This window comes from Equus caballus, chromosome 14, assembly GCF_041296265.1.
Source record: "Equus caballus isolate H_3958 breed thoroughbred chromosome 14, TB-T2T, whole genome shotgun sequence".
Lineage (NCBI taxonomy): Eukaryota > Metazoa > Chordata > Mammalia > Perissodactyla > Equidae > Equus > Equus caballus.
The window spans coordinates 77,982,826-78,008,589 of record NC_091697.1 but is presented as its reverse complement, the minus strand read 5'-3'; the positions used below and the strand labels follow the sequence as shown (position 1 = coordinate 78,008,589).

At 32.3% G+C, this 25,764-nt stretch overlaps 1 protein-coding gene and 1 pseudogene across 30 annotated transcripts in view; both read left to right on the top strand.

Moving 5' to 3' along the window:
* FER (FER tyrosine kinase) overlaps positions 1-25,764 on the top strand; it is a 441,906-nt gene that overhangs the window by 188,725 nt on the left and 227,417 nt on the right. For 21 of the 30 annotated variants that reach the window (XR_011425640.1, XR_011425638.1, XR_011425630.1 and 18 more), the window contains 2 exons: positions 3,313-3,516; positions 12,424-12,546. Coding sequence is in view for 12 of the 30 variants with exons in the window: in XM_023617899.2 (XP_023473667.1) it covers positions 3,313-3,516; positions 12,424-12,546 (327 nt within the window). In the remaining 18 variants the exon portion in view is untranslated. The remainder of the gene's footprint in view (positions 1-3,312; positions 3,517-12,423; positions 12,547-25,764) is intronic. The other 9 variants (XR_011425641.1, XR_011425626.1, XR_011425628.1 and 6 more) reach the window with 1 other exon arrangement.
* LOC111767968 (small nucleolar RNA U3) lies at positions 24,607-24,738 on the top strand (annotated as a pseudogene).

Here is a 25,764-nt window from a genome sequence, read left to right as displayed (position 1 = left end):
GTGTTTGATTCTCTTACTTCTGATTGCATGATATTTGATTCCTTATTTCCTTCTAAAATTTCCCAGTGATATATACCTTTCAAATTAAGAAGGAGTCTTTATGGAATTTTTGAGAAGTGTTTAAAATCCTGTGACTTACTTATCACCCCAGTATATTATTAATCTAGATTTGAAATAATTTATTACTTAGATTATTGAATTAATAACTAAATTTATATAAGAATAGAAAAGAGAATTAAATGTCATCTTTATGGTTATTAAAAATTCATAAAATGTTTGTGTTGAAGTTTCATTTAGCTTTTTCGAGCTCATTGAGAGGTTTGCTTGTATAGTTCCCATGCTCTTTTCTTTAGGTTTTTTTTTTTTAATGGTTTCTCATTTGGGTGCCTAATTTTAATAGAACCCAGAGTTTAATTTTTTTTTAGCACTTTTCCCTTTGTGTCTCAAAAAGGAGCTCATCCTGCACTCAAATGTTTTAGATAAAGGCATACAAATCTTCATTATATACTTGGGAATTAATGTGAACTAAGATTAGAAAAAATAAAATAGCCTCTTATTCTTCCCCCAAGAAAAAAATATTTTCATTTTCTATTACTTAGTCCTCATTGCTTCTTCATTTCAACCAATCTTTTTATTTCACTAAGCCCAGTATGTTTTTGCTGGGAAGGGAAAATAACTAACTAAACAGCTAGCCCAGTCAGTCAGGAAAGCTTGTCGTATTAAGTATAACTGATTGACTGTATTGGATTAACTATAACTTTAAAAAAGGAGGCTTCCCCTCCCCCACATAATTAGCAAAAGTCTTATATAATTTACCAAGAAGGAAAAATCTTTCCCTCCTGAGGCTTAGAAAGATATGATATTTGAGGTAAAAAGCTTCATTTCACTTTTGACGTCATTATGATTCTTGGGATGTTGAATTTTGTTGCCGATACGTTATACATTTTATTACTGTCAAGCTTGCAAAATTGTATTGGAATTTTCCTGAAATAGTATTAATAAAAACATTCCTTTCAATGCCAGAGTAGTCCCTGAAAGACCTGATAGACCCAGACAGGGGATATATACGGCCTTTCCCTGTGAATGTGTGCGCACACACACACACTCACAGTAAGTTCAGCCTCCATTTCATAACAGTATTGTCTAGGGGCTGGGAATACCAGATCTCTAAGGTTCCCTTCCCACCCAAAAGGAGCTAATAAACCCAAAGGACTGAAGTGTAATTCCTATGAAATAGCAGTATAAATATTTTCCTATTTACTTCTTTTTTTAAAACAGGCAAACTTACGTGTTCTTTCAGGATGATCTTTTTTCCAAACATATTCCTTATCTTCAGATCCTTAAATGAATTTCTCAGAGTGTTAGCTGAACTTTTGTACTTTAAATGTCTTTTTGACTTAGTGAAGTCTCCAGGCTTTGCATTCTCCCAATTCTAAATAAATCAAAATTTGGGAGGATAGGTTGAATAGAACAAGAAATCAAGCACATGACATCCTTGTTTGGGATGCTTTTCTATTATCTAGACTTTTTTGGGAGATAATTATAAAAGCAAGTTCTTTGCAAAAAGGTAACATTGAATTTCTTATTTTATTGATTTTTTTTGGAAAAGAGAAAAAATCAATAAACACTTTTGTCATTTGTGAGACTTGGAAATATTTCTGTTATAGTAAAAATTTTAGTATTTACTATAATGAGATGCACTGTGATAAAATTTTGGAGATAAATATTTAATCATTTTGACTACCTACTTTAAGAATTATAAACTTAGTATACACAAAAAGTTAATTTGTGTGGATTATGCATTTGTTTTAAAAACAATTTCTTTTACTTCTTATAGTTGTAGCTAGTTGTTCATATGTTTGATTCCTTAAACTGGTTTTTGGGAAGATGATTTAAAATTTTTTGAAATATTTTATTTATCATAATTAGTACTCAAAAAAAGGGTTATTTAGCTTCTAAAAAATTTCCATGTACAGTCACACCACATATATATTTAAAGAATTGAAGAATATCATAAGTGGAAGAAGTAGAAACTAAAATGTGGACTCTTCAGTGAAGTCTATTTGGAGTTTTTCAAGGTTCTTTTTTAAATCAATGGGATGGATTTCGGATAATATGAAATGGAAATTTGACAGTAATTTTTGGGCCTCTTCCTTAGTGCAAAACAATGAAGGCTATCTTCAAAACTAGTTTTTATTTGCCAAATGATACCATATTTGTCACTATATAGAGTTCATAATAAGAGCCTGAAAAACCTCATGTGTGAATATTTGCCTTTCATTTATTATTAATTCTATTTTTCCCAATTTATAAATTACTTTCTCATGAGGCATTGTGTGAATTGTATTTTGAGAACCTTAAGAGTTAGTGCACATTATTGTACCTTACTCATAAAGTACTCTTATCATCTGGGGCAGTTTAGTTCCTGTGGATGACATAAACAAACAAAACAACTTTTTACTTGTTACCAGAAAATGTGTGATTCTGTCTATTATCAATTAGAAACATTTCAAGAAAATATAATCAGCTCTTACTTATCTCTGCTGTTTAGCAGAGATATTAACATTTGGTATTAGCATTTGGCCTCCTAAAGTAACAGAATTTGCTTTTCATGGCTTATATTCCTCTCTTGTTTTTACCATGTGTTTGTAATTGCACATGGGTGGTTTTCGATGATGCTATTTCTCCTAAGGTTTTATCTACCGTGGCTACACAGGATCAGGACCAGCCATGTGGCAGCGGTAATGGTTAAGGAAGTCCTGGGAATGAGATAAGAATGGAAAGGCAAGCGGCAGGGCAGCATCAAATGAAGCCTTAGATAGTGCTCCTGGAACATATGACCATAGATGGTCCACAGCCTGTGTGATCAAGTTAATTCTGTAAAAAGACATAACTCAACTTTTAATTTAAATAAAAAAATGAAGTCGTTTTGTGAAAATTTCTCTGATAATACTCCTTTTTTATCCTAATTCTCTGGTTGATAAATTTTAAATATATGGATTTATTTTATGATATGGTGAATAAGACTATAAATGCTAACTCTAAATGCTAATATTTTGTCTGCTTATGTATAATGGATAGGAAAAACAAATAAACTTATATTAAAGGATATGTATTTGCGTTAAACTTCAATACTAGTGCTCCAGGAGATACTTTTTTTAAAAATTATGAAAATTTAAGATTCATCATATAAATTTTAATTGGTCAATTAAAGGGAGGAACATATGTAAGAGGTATTTATAATTGCTATGACTTTTACCAGAAAACATTGCTATTTTCTCTAATTTATTTATTTTTCAATATTTGCTCAAGTTCTGTGATGCGATCCCCATAAGTGAGAAGCCACTGGCAGAACAGGACTGGTACCATGGTGCAATTCCCAGAATAGAAGCGCAAGATCTGTTAAAACAGCAAGGAGACTTCTTGGTGCGAGAGAGTCATGGGAAACCTGGTGAATATGTCCTTTCTGTATTTTCTGATGGACAAAGGAGACACTTTATCATACAATTTGTTGATGTACGTTTCCAATTTAGTTTATATTTTGATGTAGTTCATTGTGGTATAATCATAATAAAATGATGAATATTTTCTGATAAATACCAATAACACTTAAAAGCTGGCACTTAAGTTTTCTTTTTTCTGAATTTGTTAAATACAGTGCTCCAAAATTCACTGAAATGTTAATCTTATTAAGAAAATATATATTATAAAATATGGTAAGTTAAAAAGTTTTTATAAACTTTAAATGCATAAATATTTAAAATATTTGAAGTTAAATTTGAACATTGAAAATATTTTAAATTAAAAATAAAAAGAAATAATGTGATTATCATAATTTTTCTTTTTTTTTCTGGAGAAACTTAATTATGAATTTTATGCTCTTGAGACTGGACCTTAAAATTGCTTTAAAAAATTGTACCATGAGAGGGGCTGGCTGGGTGGTGTGGTGGTTGGGTTCACGCACTCTGCTTTGGAAGCTTTGGGTTCACGGGTTCAGATCCCGGATGTGGACCTACACACCACTCATTGGGCCACGCTGTGTGTCCCATATACAAAGTAGAGGAAGATTGGCACAGATGTTAGCTCAGGGACAATCTTCCTCAAGCAAAATGAGGAAGACTGGCAACAGACATTAGGTCAGGCTAATCTTCTTCACCAGAAAAAAAAAAAAAAGGGAAAAGAAAGAAAGTGGTACCATGAGAGATTTTTAATAAACAAATTATTAGTGATAATGAAATTCCTTAATGAATGGGACAAAGATAGTTGGTTTTACGATTCATTTAGGATTAAGGTTTTTTTCTCTTTGTGTATAACTTATTGCTTGTTGGCTTTAAAAAGCAATGAATAGAAATTGATGGAAAATTTAAAAAATGATCTATTCACATTGCTTGTTCTAATACTAATTTATTGAAATTTAAGTATTGCTGAACTAATTTTTATGTTTAGTATATTCTTTATTAAGCGTTAAACAAATGAAGAGTAATCTCAAAATTTTGTTTAACTTTACCTACTGAGAAATTTTTAATGTTTTTGGCATGTGAAGAAATTGATACTTCTATTTGTCATTTCAAATAGCATGCATTTTCAAACTGGCTATCTATAGGATTTCAGTTTATGTCCAGGCACTAAAGTAATACTAGTTACCTTAAAAAAAGATGAAAATCAGAGGGTTTTAGGGATATATATATCAATATATCTATCTCTATATTATTCTGATGTGAAATTCACATACCATAAAGGTAACCATTTAAAAGTGTACAATTCAGTGACATTTAGTATATTCACATCAGTTCAATGACATTTATAATATATTCACCCTAGTAATTATAGTTAAATGAAAATAGATGCCATTCAGATGGGTTAAAAGGAATAAGTCCATTAAAGTTTGTATTATAATTTTCACAGTTTGTTAATTTTGCTGGTTTTCAGACCTCAACCTCATAATCATATTTGCCTACTCTTGTACATCTGACCTACTGTTTCTAATAGTATATAATTCCTTATTTCCTTGGCAAACTCTTTTATGATTTGTATGTAACTTTAATTTATGGATGTGGATAACCTTCCCTGTTACAACCTGTGATCATGTTGACAATATTTATAAAATGATATGAGAATTGTAGAAGGAAAGATCATAGGTAAAGTATAAACTAACTATAACTTATATAAATGGTTCCTTCAATTTTATAAACTCTAAAAGTTAATATTTGTGAAATATGTCATACATTAAATAAGACTGAAATATTCCCCTTATTATCATTTCTAGTTTAAAATGTAACTGTAGGAATGTGAATTAGTGTTCTTAGAAACAAAAAGGAAAAGGTCTGCTTGCAAATTATCACTTGTCTTTAGTATTGCCATTTTGTTTTAAGTGACTAAAGGTACAGCAGAATATATTCTAAAAATAAGACGTTGTTACAAGTTCACATTTGAAGATTTTACTTGACTTCATCTGTCATTGAAATTTTGCAAAGATCACTATTAAAGATAAGAGAGCTTGTATTTAAAATCCTCAGGTTTTCCATTGCCTAAATTTATTTAGTTCACTTTCAGTATAAAATATTGAGCTCTTCAATCAATTGAAAATAGGAGTTTAAGTGCTTGGACAGTTTTTAATTCTTTTTCACTTTGTATTGCTAAAATTATCCTTTTTCCAGGGGGTTGGCCCCGTGGCTGAGTGGTTAAGTTCGCGCGCTCCACTGCGGCGGCCCAGGGTTTTGCTGGTTTGGATCCTGGGCGTGGACCTGGCACCACTCATCAGGCCATGCTGAGGTGGCATCCCACGTGCCACAGCTAGAAGGACCCACAACTAAAATATACAACTGTGTACTGAGGGGATTTGGGGAGAGAGAGCAGAAAGAAAAAAATAAAGACGATTGGCAAAAGTTGTTAGCTCAGGTGCCAATCTTTATTAAAAAAAAAAAAAGGATTATCCTTTTTCCTTCCTCATATATCTGTTGCCTGGAAGGGGTCAATAAATGGGGGAATTTATTACCAGGTATTTGATGATTGCCTGTTATATTCCAATCAAGGAGTTTTAATTCAGTAGTATATTATAAAAGCTGTACGTAAATGAAAGGGACCAGTGTCTTAAGAGAGGAAGACATAAAGAAATACGGGATTTTAGAGAATGGAAAAAGTATCAAATAGTGGATCAATGAAAAAGCACTGGACTCAGAGTCAGAAGACTTGGCTTTCAGTCCCAGCTCTGCACTTTACAAGCCCTGGGTTTGGGAACTAATGGGAGTAATAGCTTATATAGTTATTGTGAGAATCAAATTAGTGAACATGTACTTTGTAAGGTTTGAAATGCTATACAGATATTAGGCATTTTTACCATTGTTTGATGAGTTTGAGAAAAAATATAAATGTATTTTGTAAGAAATATCAATGTAATTGGAAAAGTTAATTTTAAAAATTTCTTTTTGGTTCCTGTGAAATTTACTTGTGAAATTTAAATAGTAATGAAAATGTTGTTTTAGAATTTATATATTTAGGTTTGAGGTATTCATTGATCACAAGTAATGTCATTTTTAGCAACATTGCCTCTGTCAACTAGAGTCTAAGATGACAATTATTTTGAATCTTTATTATTGTATACATATCACAGTTACTTTTTAACATGTGAAACTCTTTGCATACTGTGAACATTATGACTGATCAAGATGGACACAGATATTTTCAATTTTTATATTTTTTTATTACTCGACAGAGAATACCTGTTATTTTAGCTAGTTCAAGCAAGAACTGTAGTTTTTACTGAACATTAAATATATTAATTTCATAAAGCCAGATATATTAATCTTAATATTAAGTAGATATAAATCTAAGAGTATCTGAATCTCACAGTATAATTCTAGTGTTATTTACCGACCTCTTCCATAGTTACTAGCCTTTTATGGTGCTTGTTATAAAACCATATTAGGGTTTGTACCTAAAGCTATTTATTTTGTGTTGTAAATGTTGACAGATTTTTGTAGAGGTTCAAATAGCTTTGTTCCATTTGATAAGTAAATATATAATCAAATCCTTGGTTTTGTATAAGATAAAACAAAAATACATGTGTTAAAACAAAAGTACTCCAGAAAGAACTTTTTTATGCTATTATTAATAGGAAAGTCCCAGTGCATATTTCTCTAATTTGTTTATCTGACATGCAATTGCTAAACAGTCATTTTTGTAAAGTGCCCTGTTATGCAGTGTAAGGAGATGAAACTGAAAAATATATGGCCTAATTCTCAGTGAGTTTAAAACCTAGAAGGGGTGAGACATTAGCAGAATACATGAATATTAAAGATGCAGAATTAGGGATGATTGAGTCAATAAATTTGAATTAACATGATGAAATGAAAAATAATACATAATATTTTAAAATAAAACGGGAAAAAATTCTATACATAATGGCATTTCATCATCTTTTATTTCTTCATTCGTTCACTCAGGAAATACTATTTGAGTGAGTACTATGTAAGAGCCGGGGATATGGGCCAATAAAACCAAACCACCTCCACTTTTGTGTGGAGTATTTACTTTGTGAAATTGCATAGGTCAGTGTATTAAATCATCACTTCATTCAACAGATATTTATTGGATGTCTGTCCTGTGCTAAGTTCCACTTTGAGCTGATGGATTTAGTCTCTGAATGTAACCAGATAGGTTTATTTTGTTTTGTTGCCACAATCTCTAGGCTGTTTGAACTACCTTTTAAATTCATGCTGTGGGTCTTAAGGAAGACTAAATGAAAATGAGTAGAAATCCAAAACTTGTGTGAATGACAGTTAATTTCAAGTTTGTGGCCTTATTGTTGTACACTTTGGATTATTTTAACCATTCTACTCTAGTTGGTCAAGGACTCAAGAAAAGGCAGTAAGTACCTTGAAGTCAAAATGAAACAGACGTAAGATGTCATTTTCTGTGCTCCTGACACACAATTAGAGACTTAGGAAACTTCCTTCTTAACAATAAAACAAAGCCATTCTAAAACCTTAATATTAATTTCTAGGAAATAATAATTGAGTGAGTACTTTTTAAGGCCCGGGGATGTAATGATGGAGCTTACAGTCTACGGGGGGAGGGTCATAGCCATTCTTATACCAAGGACTATGTATAGTTCTAAACCGCAGTAATGCTTCAGTCAAGATACGCAGTGCTATGAAAGCTTTTAACTGGGAAACTTAAGGAAGTTAAGTTTGAGACAACATCTGAAGAATGAATAATAGTTAGCTAGGAAAAGCCATACCAAAACCTTATTAATATTATTCTCCAAACTCCCCAACAATCCATCCTGTGTACTGGTTTAATTAGTTATTTGTAACTATTCAGTGTCGATTTTATTTTGAGAAAGCTAAAATTTATGTTTTATATTTTCATTTTTAGATATTTTACCAAAAAAAGGAGTGTTTTAGCCTTTTGTTTTTATTCAGCCTTTTGTTTGTATTCAAGTTATTAATCTCAGCCTCTTCCAAAATGATTTTTCTTTCTTTAGGTTTTCTTCTTTTCTTAAGCCTGCCTATCCTAGATTGTTTTTCAGGAGATCTACTCAGGCATATTCTTTCAAATTATACATTCATCAAATCCTCTTCTTATTTTTGTGTGCTGATTCCATTCTCTCTGACTTCTTTGCATAACAACAGTCCTCTGGAAATATGTATAGCAACCAAATCTGATTGTTTTTTTCATCTATATGCATGATTGATTCTTAAATAGCACACTGATAACTCAGGAACAAATTCTAGATGTACTAAATGTTTTAAAAACAAAAGTAATATATACTCAGTGAAAATTCAGAACTATGTATTGTGGAATGTGTGCTTCACATTAACACCCCCTTATGGGTTCAGTGTGTATTCTTTGAGAGTTTTAAAAATATATTCTAATTATGTTTCTATATAATTTTTATTTTACAAAAATTTTCATACTGTATTTTTTATTCATACTTCTCATTTTTTTAATGACATAGTATATGATATTTAAAATGTAATACAAATAATCAACAAAATGATCTTTGTAGAAATTTATTCTATACTACTATTTTTTATTGCTTCTTTTGGAATTCACATAAGTGATTATTAGTAGCAAACTTCGCTCCAGAGAAGGCTCTTATTTAAAAGTTAATCTGGATTCTCTCTCTTAAGAAAAACTTAAAAAAGAATCCATCTGTGTGTGAACCTAACCTCAGGTCATCTGAGCTATAAAAAATTTAATAGATCTGTGCAAGGTCAAATGTAATAGTCAGGATTTTGAGTGTATCAAGAAACAAGCCCTCAACAGTTTTAGTGAATGTACTGTTCTTGCCCTTTTAATTGTTTAGACAAACTTTATAAGCATACAGTCTTAGCATCATTTTTAGACTCAGTACTTTGTCTTCATCTTTAAGAAAGTGAGCTGATTGGTTTTGCACTCTGTTAGGATTCAGACCTTCGTTGACGTTGGGGTGATTGGTTTAAAAAAATAGTTAGCATTAATTTCTTATTTCAGCCCATGAAGGAGGCACTGCTGCTTGTATCACTCACTGTATTAGTCCATCATGATTACTATGTCAATGGTAGAAAACTGCCTTTAAATTAAAAACTAGATATGTTCTTAAATTAAGAAAGGGAAACTGAAATTCCTATTATTTTTATTTACTGTTTCTCTAGTTATAAGAGATATGTTAGAATTTTATATAAGACATTATGACACTAGTGGCTGTTTTGAAATTTTATTCTGTGTAAACTTCATCTCATTATTTGCTTTTTATTAAACATTGTACTTTGATGTCTTGAGTTGGCGTAAGTGTGTGAACTTTCCAGTATTCATTTCTAAGTTAAATTGTCTTACTTGTCACTTTAACTTTACAGTCATTTTATGTGCATTGTATTTCATTCATTCACACATGTTTATTTATCCAGGCAATATATGCCAGGTACTGTTGTAGACCATGGAGATACTGTGATGAAGAAAACAAATGTAAAAATTTATGACCTCATGAGCTTATGTTCTAGAGGAAGTGATAATAAACAAGATAAATGAGTAAAATATATCTGATATTAGATGATGATAAATATTGAGAAGGAAAATTCAGTAAGAAAAAGTAGGTAAGAAATTTAGTTGGAGTGAGAAAATGGATATTGAATATTGTATAGGGTGGCCAGAGTCGTCTTCACTGAAAAATTGACATGTGATAAAAGATGGAAGGAAGTAAGGCAGCCATTACCCATATGGCCATCTGAGGAACCATTTCAAGCAGGAAATGTTAAGGCCCTGGGGAAAGAATGTATATTATATGTTTATAAAACAAGAAGCAAATGAGTGCAGCTGGTGGGCAATGAAAGGGAGGGTAGTGGTTAGAGATGAGGTAAGAGAGATGATAAAGACTTTATTCTGAGGGAAGTAAGAATTTTGAGCAAAGTAATGGGATGATCTGTTATAACAGGAACTCCTAGCTGCTATGTTGAGTAGACTGAGGGAGAAAAAAGGGGAGAAACAGTATTTATATATTTTAAGTTTATTGAGGAATAATTAATTGGCAAATATAATTGTATATACTTAAAGTGTACAAGATGATGATTTGATATACATTGTAGAATGATTACCAAGATCAAGATAATTAACACATCCATCACCTCACATAGTTAACTCCTTTTTTTTTTTTGTGGTGAGAATGCTTAAGATCTACTCTCAGCAAGTTTCAAGTATACAATACTGTATGTTTGCTTGAAATATTGTTATCGTTATTATCGTTGTAAGTTCCACATTCTACCTTTTATATTTCTTCATTTCTTAATCAATTTCATGTAAGAATGCCTTCTAGGATATTTGATTATTTGCAGATAATCATTATTCCTTGAAAAAATGTAATTTATCCTAAGTGTTCTCTGAAAATGTTTCTTTTCATATATCTAGGTTTGTAATTATTTTTGTAACCCAAGGTTTATTATTTGTATGGTGAGTTAATAATTGAGTGTGCACCATGTGCCATATACTGGGCAGTGCTTTGCATGTTACTACTTAGTCAAGCCTCACACTTACTGTGTGAGGAGGTCCAAATATTATTTCTGTTTTATTAATGAATTAGCTGAGACACTGAGAGAACTTGCTTAGTACATTGCACACCTAGTAATATATTAATGTCTTCAGTGTGAAATATTCTTAAGCATCATTGCTAATATATCATAGCTGGTCTGGCTGCTATATATAAAAATTCTTTAGGCAATTTATTAACAACTGCTCTGAATTGACTATAACACAAATAACATTGAGTTAAATTATTTTCTATAGTTAAGTGTTAAAGTAAGCTAATGCACGTTTTGCTCCTCACTTAATGAAACAAATACTTATTTAAAAAGTTGTATATAAATTAAATTCTGGTAAATTGAATATTATTTTCTACTATTGAAAAAGAGCTTTGAGTTTTGTATCTTTTAACTGTGAAAGTAATCTTCCAGTAATGTAAGAAATATCCAAGTTTAGAGAGTTTTGAAAGTTCTTATTTCTTAACAGAGTTTTGTTAAAATAGAGCACACTCATATCTGTATTTGTTCATATCATCTGTATATGTACAGGTGAGCTCTTTGTGAACAATCAGGTGGAACCTTTGATTACATTGCACTACATTGCAGTGTCTGTTGCATTGAAAAGTGTGGCCAATAAGATATTTTTTCTTTGCTATATTTATTGCTATCACTTCATCCATATGATAGTTGACCTGCATGCCTCCTTGAAAGGTGAAGACAGAGGAAATGAGTCATGGCAGAGTTTGGGAAAGTGTTACTTGACATTATGAAATCAAAAAGTGCTAAGAGTTGAGCATGCTGGTATCTGTAGTTTTGTCACTGGTTCATTTTATTTCTTTATCAAAGGAATGTAAGTGACTGAGTGTTTTTGGTGAAAGAATAATACATAAGTAACCCCAGTATAGAAAAATCAATTTATACTGTATTGATAAATAGGAAATAAATGATCATCAGAGATATTCTTAAAACATTTATTACTATGGATATACTTCCTCAAACATTTGACATTATTTTTCATCTTGAAAGTTTTATCAAATGAAACATATATCTAAACATATTCCTTGTTCTTTAACTCAAGTGTATCCCATGCTTTATTTCCTTTGGTTATCATTTTAGCAAAATGCATTCCAGATCTATTTGTTAGTTTTTCTTTCTCTTCCTTTATTTTTTAACCATTTTGATTATGTTTAATCGTTATGAAAATTAGTTTATTAAGGCAAAGGTAAGTTTTTTTAGCATATTGAAGTTTTATTTATTTATTTATTTTTACCATCTTAACCATTTTTAAGTGTATAGTTCAGTAGCATTAAGTACATTCAGATTATTGTGCAACAGTAGTTTTTCTTAAATGGAACTTGACGTATTGATGCATGTAGTCCTGCTGAAGCAATGTTTTCATGTTTATTCTACTTTATTGTTCTTTCTCTAGAATATGTATCGATTTGAAGGCACTGGGTTTTCAAACATCCCTCAACTTATAGATCATCACTATACAACAAAACAGGTCATCACGAAGAAATCAGGTGTAGTTCTGCTGAATCCTATTCCTAAGGTAGGTGCATATATACGCTTTTTTCTTAAAGAATGTTTTGTGATTTTTTTTGTACTTTGTATACATTTCTCACAGTACATATAGTTCTTAGATTATTTGTAGAAGTTTGGAAACAAAAGGGCTTTGTGATAACCGCTGTACAAATATAGTTGAAGCATGGAATTTTCTTGGTTTTATTAAGATGGGTTGCCTTTTTATTCAGTGTTTCCTAGGTTACGAATGGTCTGGGTTTTTTCTCTTTCCCAGTTTTTCTTGAAAGACCTGAGGCTTTTGTTCATTTTATAAGGTTCAGACTTTGAAAGCTTCAGTGTATAAAAGATTCTGAGATGTAGAAGTCAAAGAAAATGTCTAGCAATTATGAGTAAATCAGAATTTTAATTTTGGATGCTAAGTTTACAATATATTATAAGACACTGGAACTTTTAAGAACTTTACTACTCTTAAAGGCAGTAAATCCTAACTTCCCAGTGTGGAGCCAGGCAGCTGAGTGAGAGGTTGTTCTGTCATTTTTTACCTCTAAGATCTGTCACAGAACACATTAACATTAGTGCTTTAAGAGATTTGTGAGGTAAGTAATGCGTATGAGGAAGGTTTGTGTTTTGAAGGTAAATCTGTGGGGCCTGGACCACTTTGGAACCATGGAGTTGGCTTAGCTTCTGAGCACTTTTGATGTTTAAGGAATTGGGTTGAGGTCGGCAAGAGTCCTTTTCTTTGGGGGCCGTCAACTATGAAGGACAGTGTAGAAATAGGAGTCATAAAACCTGGTAGGTAAATATTTGCTGATTTGGTTTTTATGTATATAAGGGTTGATTTTTAATATGAAGCAAATGTTATTCCCAAGAATGCTAGTGTATAATCCAGATTCATCTGAGGAAATTTCGAGAACAATTGTTATATTTCCCTTTGTTAGTCTAGAACATAATGTCTGTATTTGTACTTAGATTATATTATTCAGCCTTTGCTGAGGGATTGAGCTTTAGCATTCCTCCCGCAGAAGATTTAGAGAGTCAGTTGCTAAACACTAATTCTGTGGCTAAGAATTAGCCTTCTTATATAATTTTCTAGAATTATGAGATTGGGTCATTCTTTATTACTATTTTTCCATTTACCATTTTTCCATTTTAATTGCATAAAACCCTATAAAAATTCTCCTTTAGACTGGAACAAGTTGTCACGTTTGTTTCTCTAGTAAAAAAAATGCTATGAATGTATCCTCTTTCATCAATGAATAACTGCTATTGTCTTGCAGAATTCTAACAGCTCTTTTCTTTAGGTAAAGTGATCTTTTCTTATGACTTCATTTACTATTTATACATCAGTGACTTGCAAATTTCTATTTCTAAGTCAAGTTTATATCTTTCTCTAAACTAAGATTTTAATATTTTTCACCTAAAACTGAGTTTATCACCTTTAACTCCAAAATTTATTCTTTCTTTTTTAGTGAATGGTACCACTAAATATTCAGCTGCTCAAACCGTAAACGTAGGGGTCATGTTTGACATCTTTTCTTTACCACTGCCCTCCCTCAACACTTTAAGTGACAGAGGTTTTGTGTATTTAATTGTACATGTGAAAGTATGAACTTCAATTCCAGTTTATCCCAGTATGAAATAAAATTCAGTGTAGTGAAGATACTTTTTACTGATATTAGATTAACAAGATATACAGCTGGGTTTTCAGAGATACTGATATCCCATTTTATAAGCCAACCAAATATTTGTATTGTCTACTTGATTAGCCAGATCTAAATTGAGAGACCAAAGCCATAAAAGAGGCACATAAAAATTCAGGTCTGGGCTTGAGTAGAAATATATAATTTCAAATAAAGCTATATCTCTCACTATATAAAATTTTCCATGAAACGAGACCCCCTAAATGGAAGAAATTCTCTGGGCTGTTACATGGCCAATAATTCTCTTTCTCCCAAACCCCCAGCACTGGCTGTGGAGCTGATTGTCTCATGATTTTATAGCACTAGCTATGAAAATAACTGTAAACTGAAAGCTGTAGAAGATTAAGAGGCTATATAAGATTGTTTTATGAGGTAGAAATTTTAAGTTTATCTAGCTATTACTCTGATCTAAAGTACTGATATTTGAACTATGCAAATCATTATCTCAGTTTGTTATAAATGTTGTTATGCACTTGATTTAAAGAATCATGTTACTCTTTTAAAAGAAAATCACAAAGCAGAGGTTGTGAAGTTAGACAATTTTCAATGATGAGTGGAGAACAAACTGGTATGGATTTTGTTATGGTGGTATTATCTGTTATGTATCTTCCTTTGAGAAGTTATTTGTGCTCTTATAACTGGAATCTATTTCTTGATTTAATTTGTGTAAGAAGTTAATGCCTTTGACCATGCAATGTGCTGTAAAATGTCTAATTCCATCTTGCCAGACTTCATTTTTAGCTGCATAAGGAATGCTATTTTAGTCTCATTATAATTTGTTTATATCATCTTACTTCTGTCTTTCCACTTATTTCTTTATTTCTCATGAAAATATATCATCATAATGCTAAGTGGAGTACACAATGGCCAAAGTAGTCTCTTTCTTATCTTCAGAGGTGTGGGAAACTAGACAATCTAGAGTGAGAGAAATTATTTAACTTTCTCATGATAATAAAGCTGGTGAGTGCCTGAGCCATTCATCCCTTAGCCTCCACTGACTGATTTCTCCTCCACTGCCTTCCAAGGCCTGTGTAAAGATAGGGAAGATGAAAAGGATTGTTGTAAACGTGGGTTATTGATCACTGATTATCATCACCCTTATGTTAGCAAACACATTGAGTATGCACAGGGCCTGTTCTTTACTTACTTTGGCTTGTGTTCAAATGTTGCTTCATCAGATTCCTTTTCTGTCTACCATGTGTGAAATAACACCTCACCCCCTTATGTTTCCCTCTCCCCTTCTTCATTTCTCTTTGTTACGGTTGTCTCTACCTAACATTATGTTATACGATGTATTTTTAATTGTCTCCCCCAAGTTAAATGTAAGTTCCATGAGGGCCAGAATTATGTTTAATAATCCATGCAGCTGTATCCCCAGTACCTGGAACGGTGCTGGCCCATAGTAGGCGTTCAGTAAATATTCTTTGAAGAATTGAATTCATCGAGCAGTTGCTAGAAGCCAGGTACTTGCTGAGCTTTTTATATGTGTTATCTCATTTAACCCTTATGTATTCCTATGAAGTATTATTGTTAACCCCATACAATATTACTTTTTTATTAACCCCACACAATATTATGAATGGGGAGATGAAGCTTAAAATGATAAATGACTTGCACAAGATAACACACTTCATAAGAGGCAGAGCTGGGATTTAAGCCCATGTTCTTAACCATTCTGTCTAGATTGTAGAGTCAAGACTTTAGAGACTAAACTTTATTTTAAGGAATATGGATGTAGGTTAAAGGGAAAAGAAGTATCTCAGATTCTGTAAAATGTTGAATTGAAAAAGACTTTAACATATCAACAACTATAATAAAAGTCTCTATAAAAGGAAAATCGTTAAACAGTAATATTGGGTGGGCAGAGCTGGGATTTGAGGTAAAATATAAGATTTGGTAAAATACGGGTAAGAAAGACATCTAGTTCAACTGCAACATGTAAATGTTGCCTTGAAAGTTTATTTGCCATGTTGGCTTAATATTTCTTCAAATTTAGCTGTTTTTAAAAAAGAAATTTTCTGAATGAAAATTAAAGTTTATGATTAAATTCAGGTGAGTTAAGCAGCAAGCCACTTAGCTGAATCTTAGACAAATGACTCACCTGCTAACTTAAATCTAGTAACTGTGGCTTTTTGTCAGAATTTGGTATAGGATGCCAGAATATCAGAGGCATACTTATGAGAGGGAAGTCAGTCTTTCTCTGACTGAAACTGCTAACTTGTCATGAAGGGACAGATTTGTGGTAACGGCACTCATGATCAGACACATGCAACAAAGAACAGTTCGTAAGAGAGGAAAGCTGTACTTTTAATTAGGTACTCGATTCATTTTTTCAGTTTCAGATCACTTAAAGACTGTTTTACCTTGTACTTAAGTAATATAGCTTGCTTGTTCCAATATTACTTTTAATGATTTTCCTTTTTATTGAGGCTTATGATACAGTTTTTGATATATTGAAGTTTTTTTCAATTTAATATTTTATGGAATTAAAGGGCCCTTCTTTTCCTCAAATCTACATCCATGCTCCTTATTTAATTGGATTATTAAAATAACTTAAAATTTTAGTAAAGAGAAGATTGGAAAATAAATGTGATTCAGTATTTATTTGTTTAGCAAATATTTGTTTAGTACTCACTTGGTACTGGACAGTGTTCTCTATTATGTCAGAGTGCAGTAAATGCGATGAAAATGTAGCAGATTGAGGAGATAATGACTGTGATGATGAGGGCAGGGTTTAGGTGGGGGGTGTGTGTGTGTATGTATAAGGAAGAGCTGCTTTTTTAAACATTGTGACCAAATAGTCCTCCTAATGAATTTTGAGACATGTGAACCAAACCAAGGAATTATCTGTATGGTTATATGCAGGGGCAAATGTAAAATTAGTTGGCAGTTGGTACAGCATGAATACTAACCTATGAGAACAGATACCAGTTCTAAACTGATAGAGCCATCGTGGTATTTACTGGCTGAAGGTCCTCTGTTACGTATCTGGGCAGGAGTGTTCCTTGGCATAACTGAAGAACTGCAGAGGCCAGTGTGGCAGAAGCAGAGTGGCCAAAGGCAAGAGGGATGGCAGGTGAACAGATTTGGATTAATTTAATAACTCATATATATTGTCTTAAAAGATCAATTGTTTATTATATAATTCAAGAAATTCACTTTATTCGAGTAAAAACTCATCATAAAATTTTACAAGTGTTCATAGTGAGTCTCTTCAAAACAGAAGAATTTACGTTTAATAGTGCTAGTGGATTTCAAGGCAGTATTTTTGTAGTAATGTGGCCATCTAAATAAGGTAGAGTAAAACCCATGTTTTTAATTTCTAAGAACTTTTTTTTACCAATTCATTGTTTTTTATTTTTTTCCCACAACACCAAGCAGTTAACTCAATTCTGACACTATCTACCTGGAGATAGAGTCAGCTCCCACAGGCTAAGGGCTTAGTCCTACATACCCACATCCCTTCTTCAACTTCAGAAGCCCTCAGCAAGTCTAGGTTGTCATTTCTGCTTCTGACCTACCAGTTGTAGATTGGGGATTCCAAGCCCTCCTTCAGTTCGATTAATTTGCTAGAGTAGCTCACAGACCTGAGAGAAACATTTTACTTACTAGATCACCAATTCATTGTAAAAGAATATAACTCAGAAGCAGCCAGATAGGAGAGATGAATAGGGCCAGGTATGTGGAAAGGGGCACAGAGCTTTCCTGCTCTCTGAGCACACCCCTCCCTCTGAATCTCCCTGCTTTCTCCAACCTGGAAGCTCTCAGAATCCCATCCTTTTGGGTTTTTATGGAGGTTTCATTGCATATGCATTATTGATTAAATCATTGACCTGGTGATTGAGCTCAATCTCCAGCCCTCCACCCTCCTCCACAGAGGTGAGGGGGTAGGACTGATAGCTCCAATCCTCTAATCACAAGACTGGTTCCCCTGGCAGCCAGCCCCCATCCTTATGTTAGCTTGGAGCTTTCTAAAAGTCACCTCATTAACATAGCAAAAGACACCTTCACCTCTCAGGGCTTAGGAATTTCCAAGGGTTTTAGTAGCTCTGTTCCAGAAATGGAGACAAAGACCAAATATAATTTCTTACTATAAATCAAAATATCACACTCAGTAATATTATTTTTTTAGGCATCTAGTTAGCTGTGCTTTTGCAGTTAATCCTCTTATGCTGTCATTTGCATGGAATTTTTAAAAGGTGCTTTGTGTTTAAATTTGAAAACAGATAAGAGTGATCTATTTTTTAGCTCTTGAAAATGAGGTAATTAAATATCATGTCAACTTAGATTTCCAGTTACAGAAACCCACAGTTTGGAAAAGAAGCTCTGATCTAAAATACTCAGTATTAAGATTTCTATTTAATTAATTGCCTCTTTTGGATCAATTATTAGGTCCATTGAGAGTCGAAGAGCACAAAAAAATTTATACAATGTTCTCCTTAGAAAATTCGTCAAGACTGTGTAAATCTGTATGTGAACCTCTGATTTGAGCAATGAGAATTCAATTTTAAATGCAAGTGCCAGTTTTCACTGCTACCAACCACGTGATCTGGGGCAAGTCAGCCTCCTAGAGTCATCTTTGGCTTACAATAACCCCACATGGTTGTTGTAAAGATCATGTGAGAAAATCTCTGTGGATATATGTTTGAAACTGTAGCATACTGTATACTTTCTTGTTTAGAAACTTTTCTTACAGGACAGATAAATCAGAATGGAAGGCAAATTTGGAAGATTTTAAATTGTGATAGAAGAAAAAAAGCATAGTCTGTTGATAACACTCTGCTTCTATTATTTTGTTAAATCTTTTCAACAACTGTGAATTTGGTATTAGTTTTATCCCCATTATTAGATGAGGAAGCTCAGAGATTATAATTTACTCTCAATCATATTTCTTCTAAGTTTCAGAGTTGGGATCTGAAACGGATTCTATTCTATTCATCATTTTTTTTACTACAGCCATAACTAGCGTAAATTATAATCTATAGTCCCAGTAATGTCAGTAGGTCAACAGCAATTTTTTTCTAGTCTCTAATATTCTAGCGCTAGGATGTAACAGTGAACTTGGCGATTATGATCCCATCCCTTATGAAACTTAGTCTAGGAGGAACTATAAAGCATGTTGTGCTAAAGGAAATACCAAGTAATATTTGAATAATTTAGTCTTCATTTAGTAAAGTGTGAGAAGTCAAACTAAACTTGGATTTTAGGCTTGATCTACGTAATAAAATGAAAGAACCCTGTCATAGCACATAAAACACATAGACTTTCAGTTTTTTATCTCACACTTTACCAGCAGATATTTTGAGGAGGGACAATGTTAGACTCAAAAAATTAATAGACCTTGGAGACCACTAGTGTTCCTGAAGTGATCTTTCAAGAATATTTCATCCATAAACCTCCCTCAGACTTTCTTAAATATCATGACATTTTTAGTCTGAGGAGCCAAGTCTTCTGGTAATGAGTTCCATATATTTCTTATCTACCCTATAAATATTTGAGTAATGATGAAAATAGGCAGATGAGGCCCAAGTGGTTAAAAGGATAAGACACTGGAATTTTTTAAATGCAGATTGAAGGGCAGGATTTGGCATCTATAGCATAAACATTGCCTGAAGTGTATAATTTCATCATTTTAAAGTATTTATGAAATATTCTATATGTATGGACTAGGGAAGCATGTAGAAATATAGGAGAAAATGTATAAAAGGATTTCTGGTATGAACATTCTTATATAACAACATTTTTTCCCATTTCCTGTTGGAAACCATAGGACAATAACAGAACAACAATAATAAAAATTTAAAAAATCCATAAACTGCATTTTATATGAAACTAGGTGCCATATATAATCCACAGACTTTAAAGTGCATGTTAAGGTAGCCAAAAGCACCTCAGATTAGGCAGAAGTTCTATAGCACAAAGTGAAGAAAAGACGTGATCAAAGAATCAAGTTGCAGCAGATTTTATGAAGCTCCAGCAAAAATATCTGTTGAAAGTGAGACATTCACCCTAAAGTTCTATGGCTATATTTCTTGCTTGTATCAATGGATGTGGGAAATGAGTGGGGAGAGTAAAACTTTACATATAATTTAAGTGATACAGCCAAAACTACACTTGGAGGAAAATTCAGAGCCTTAAAATACTTACATCAATAAAACAAAAAGAGTGAAATAAATGAATTAAGCATCTAACTCAAAAAATTAGGGGAAAAAACCCCACAATTAAATAAAAGGAAAGCAGAAGAAATGAATTAATAAAGATAAAAGCATAAAGGAATGAATTAGAAAAAGGGAAAGCAAAATATAGATAACTACTTTTAACAAGATCAATACACAGTTAGAATAGTTGCTAATCTAATCAAGAAAAACTCAGACCACAAAAGGGCTAATCTCTTTAACATACAAAGAACCTCTATAAATTAATAAAATAAAGACAACCAAAATAGAAAAATTGGCAATGGACATGAGTGGATAGTTCAAAAAATAAAAATAAAAATGGCTTTTAAAGATATGGCAGATGATTACCTCACTCAGTAGAATAAAGGAAAATTAAAACTATAATGAGATATCACTTTTTCACCCATCCAGATTGGCATAAACCCACAGTTCATTAATTCATTTTCTTGGCAAAGATGTGCAGAAAAAGGCCCTTAGATAATTTGGCGATGGAACTATAAATTAGAAAAACCTCTGCAGAAGGCAATTTGGCAGAATCTATAAAAATTATAAAACGTATATACCTTCCACTTAGCAATAACGCTTCTACACTTTATCCTTTAGTTATATTTGTGTATATATGAAATGATCACAGTACAAGGTTAGCTGCTGCAGTATTGTTTGTAATATCAGGAGATTGGAAAGAATAGAAATGTTCATCCATACGAGTCTAGTTAAATCAATTAGGTGCTCCATCCAGTGGAGTACTGTGAATGAGGAAGCTTTCTACGTCCTGATTGGAGAGAGTTCCCAGATGTATTGTTAATAAAAGGAACTAAGCTATAAAACGAAAGTTTGTTATCTTTTATATAAAAAGTGTGGAGAGTATAAGATTGTATGTCTTAATTTACTTTTATATGATTAGGAATTTTAAAAATATGCTCAAGAAACTAATAATAACAATGTTGATGTGTAACAAAGGTTACATGTTTGGGGAGGGAGTTGAAATTGGCAGCAGAGGTATAAGGGAAACTTTTTACTATTTATGTTTTATATTTTTCTTTTTTTTTTGAACACTGTGGATGTATTACCTATTTAAAATTTAAATTAAAAAAATATTGAATCTGTGACACCTGCCCTTAAGCAGTTATAATTTTTCAGGGAGATGCTTTATTGAAAAAATTACTGTTAAGAGGATAAAATGGTCATGTTATATATTAAAGTAGAAAAAGCAATTTATAAAACAGTGTTATGATATTATCCCCTTGTCATAAAGTGAAATGTAGTGTATATGCACATATACATCGAAAAAGGTGAAAGATTATGTTCCAGAATATCATGATTATCTCAGGTTGGAAGAGTTATGGTTAATGTTTTTTTGGCTGAAGTGTAGTTAAATTTTTTTCATGGAACATATTATTTTTGCCATGTTAAAATTTTTCTAAAACCATATTATATGATAGAGTTTGGTAGAACACTATAAGGCAATGTTTTTAAAACTGCTTTTTTTACCCACAATGCATAGAAATAAGTTACATGCTATATTGAGTCTCAGGATGCACAAAATTGTGAGTGTTGATATGTATGGGCATGTATAACTGAAACAAATTTTGTAAAACAACTTTTTATGTTTGTTATATGTGATATATTCTATTATCTTCTTAAAAAGTCTAGAGCCAAAACATTGATTTTATGAACCTCAGTAAAATTGAATCTCAATAAAATTGATTTTCAAAGTAGCAGTGTGTGTTATAGGAATTCAGAGGAAGAACAAATGGCCTGGGAATAGCTCATGGAGGAGCATGGACTTGAAGTGGGTCTTGAGGATAGGCAGAAGTAGGGATTATGGAAAATTCCGAGACTTGCTTTAAGGAAGGCAAGATCAGTTAGACAGAAGCCAGATGACTTAGAAAGGTGAGTAATCTGAAAAGTGTAGGTTAGTCTCAGATTTTTGAGAGCCTTGAATACCAGGATTAGGATTTATCAGTGGAAAATGCCATTCCACTGCAGGTTTACAAGCAAGGGGTGAATGTGAACTAAGCACATCTAAAGAATAGAGTGTGATAGCACATCCCTCACTAGAATATTGAAGGTTCTCCACCCTTTTAATTGCTTGATGAAGTTAAGGCATTTGTTGGCACATTTAAAAAACAGAAAGAAATCAATTTTCATTTTACCATCTTTCACAAAGAACTTGTGTAGCCATAACCAAATTATAGTACAGTGAAGTAATGTTAAAATAGGTGTAGAAATAAATTATTGCTACCAGGGAAAAATAAGTAATGGTGGAAATTTAACAACATTAAATAAAATACAAAATGCTGGCTATTAAAGACCTCTATAATTTCTGTGTTGAGCTTGAAATTTAGATGTAATTCATTATAGAAAAAGAGTTAACTAATTTTGTGGTTGAGAGGAGGAGGGATATTAATTTGTTTGAAGCAAAGTTTTACAACCAATAAGTTCTAAAGGAAATTTGTCTCTTGGGATTTTAGATATAACAATGTCCTTAACAACATATCTGCAAAAGTTAGGAAGAGATTTCATCGGTTGTTGCTTTTAGTGTCCTTTAATAATAGCTAAGGGTTATAATATTAAAATACAACTTAATAAAGAACATTCTGCATCAGCATTTTTTCCTCTGTTTTCAACTTTTGCTGAACAGAATAGTAAAATTCAGGATACAGATTTATGATAAAAAAATAAAATTAGCATTAAATACATTAAAAAGATACCAAAATACCAAAAGATTACACCTATGACATTTACATATATCTCATCTTAATTATTTAACTGAACAATTTAACATTTAGCTAAGTTGGTAGAGGATCTACACGTTGAGTGAAAAAAACCTTGACATGGAATAGAACATTGTTGAAGTATTTTTATTTTTGTTCATACTCTGCCATTGTGGAAAAAAAAGTCCACAGTTACCAATAGTTTATTTTATTTTTAAGTTATCAATTCTAAAAAACTTAATTTAATAGAGGATCACTATCTCTTTTTTAATGTCTTACTTTTCGTATCTTGAACTTAGACATTGAGAACATATTTGATGTTCTAAAAACCCCACAATAAAATGGACTAAGACAGTAAGCTCTACAAAGCAAGAAAAGTCTCTATCAAGGAGACAAAAGCATTCTGACACAGATTATTCAATTTTTTTATCATTTAAATTAATACTTTTTATTTTATTTTACCAAGGACTTTAAAAAAAATTACTTTATTGGGCTGGCCCAGTGGCATAGCAGTTAAATTTGTGCTCTCTCCTTCAGCACCCCACAGTTCAGGTCCCTGTTGCAAAGCTACATACGACTCATCAAGCCATGGTGTGGCAGCATCCCACATACAAAATAGAGGAAGATTGGCATAGATGTTAGCCCAAGGACAGTCTTCCTCAAGCAAAAAGAGGAAGATTGGCAACAGATGTTAGCTCAGGGCCAATCTTCCTCACCAAAAAAAAAAAAAAAAGAAAGAAAGAAAGAAAGAAAAAAAGAATTATTTTATTGAAGTCACATTGGTTTGTAACATTGTGTATATTTCAGGTATACATTATTATATTTCAGCTTCTGTATAGACTGCATTGTGTTTACCACCAATAATCTAGTTTTTATCCATCACCATACATATGTGCCCCTTTACCCTTTTTGTCCTCCCTACCCCCTTCCTCTCTGGTAACCACCACTTGTTCTTCTTATGTATGTGTTTGTTTATCTTCCACATATGAGTGAAATCATATGGTATTTGTCTTTCTCTATCTGACTTATTTTACTTACAATAATACCAAGGTCCATCCATGTCATCACAAAATGGCACGATTTTGTCTTTTTTATGGCCAAGTAGTATTCCATTGTATATATGTACTGTATCTTTTTTATCCATTTTTCTGTTGATGGGCACTAGGGTTTCTTCCACGTCTTGCCCATTGTGAATAATGCTGTGATGAACATAGGGGTGCATATATCTTTATGAATTAGTGTTTTCGTGTTCTTTGGATAAATACCCAGGAGTGGAGTAGCTGAATCATATGGTATTTCTATTTGAGAAATCTTCATACTGTTCTCTGTAGTGGCTGTACCAGTTTGCTTTCCCACTAGCTGTGTATGAGGGTTCCCTTTTCTCCACGTCCTCTCCAACACTTGTTTCTTGTCTTTTTAATAATAGGCATTCTGATGGATGTGAGGTGATATCTCACTGTAGTTTTGAATTGCATTTCACTAATAATTAGTGATGTTGAACATACTTTCAGGGATCATTTCTATAGTTTATTACCAGAATATTCTCAATGTTGTTACTTCTACAATTCAAGCAGGAGAGAAGTGGTCAATAGAATAGGAGGGACATGAAGAGGTGGTAAGGATTGAGTGGGTTGAGTTGATAAGAAGTATGAGAGAGAAGAGGGTAGCTATTCTGTCTCCATGCTGGGTTAGTCTCTTCAGTCACATAAACCCTCTTCCTTATAACTACTTTCCCTCCTCTGCCCCTACGGCCTGCAGACCATATAATATACTTCTGAGATAGAAAACTTCTGAGATAATGTGTAGTTTCTATTTTCATTATTAATTAACTTTATTATACATATTCAGAAAGTATTCCATAAAAATGTCCTCAAATTGAACTTTGCAGTAGTTATAGTAGTTACTTTGTTCTCTCTGCTATTATTTCCTATGTCTGACATCCCCATTAGATATTAAGCTCCTTGAGAGCAATAGGGATATTTTTACTCATTTTAATGTGTTTCACTGTTTCTAATGCATAATTCAGTAAATATTTGATGTTATTTTTGACAAAATCTGGACATTTACTAAGTTCTTGATATATTATTTGAAAAAATATTATAACCAAAAGACCTTAACATTCTGTTTTAGAACAATATAGAAATTTTAGCTTTTAACATTTCCAAAGGTGAGCATAGTTTAGATTTATGAGTGAGATCTCTTTGGAAATAAGATATATTCCGTTTCAGTTCCATTTGTACAATAGTTTATTTTCCATATTTTCAGTTAGAAGTTACTTTTTCATGTAGTTATGATGCTCTTAGCAAACTTCATAAATATTTTTAAGGAGAGAGAGAAAATATTTCCAGTGTAGTCTTTTTCAGCTTATTTGTATTTTATACCAGTGAGAACCATGTTCAATAGGTTCCATAAAATTCATTTGACACCTTGATGAGATTTCTCTCTGATATGAACTTTAAAGTATTGAAGCAATCTTATCTTACGTAATATATAATATTCTTTATTTGAAAATTACAGTCTTGTATTAACCCATTTCAAAAGTGAAAATGAAATACAAGAACAGGCATTGCTTGTTTTCACCTTTTAAAAGAGCTATTTGTCTTTCTTTACCATATTAACTAAATTAGTGTTCACCTTCTGCTCAGTTGTCCTT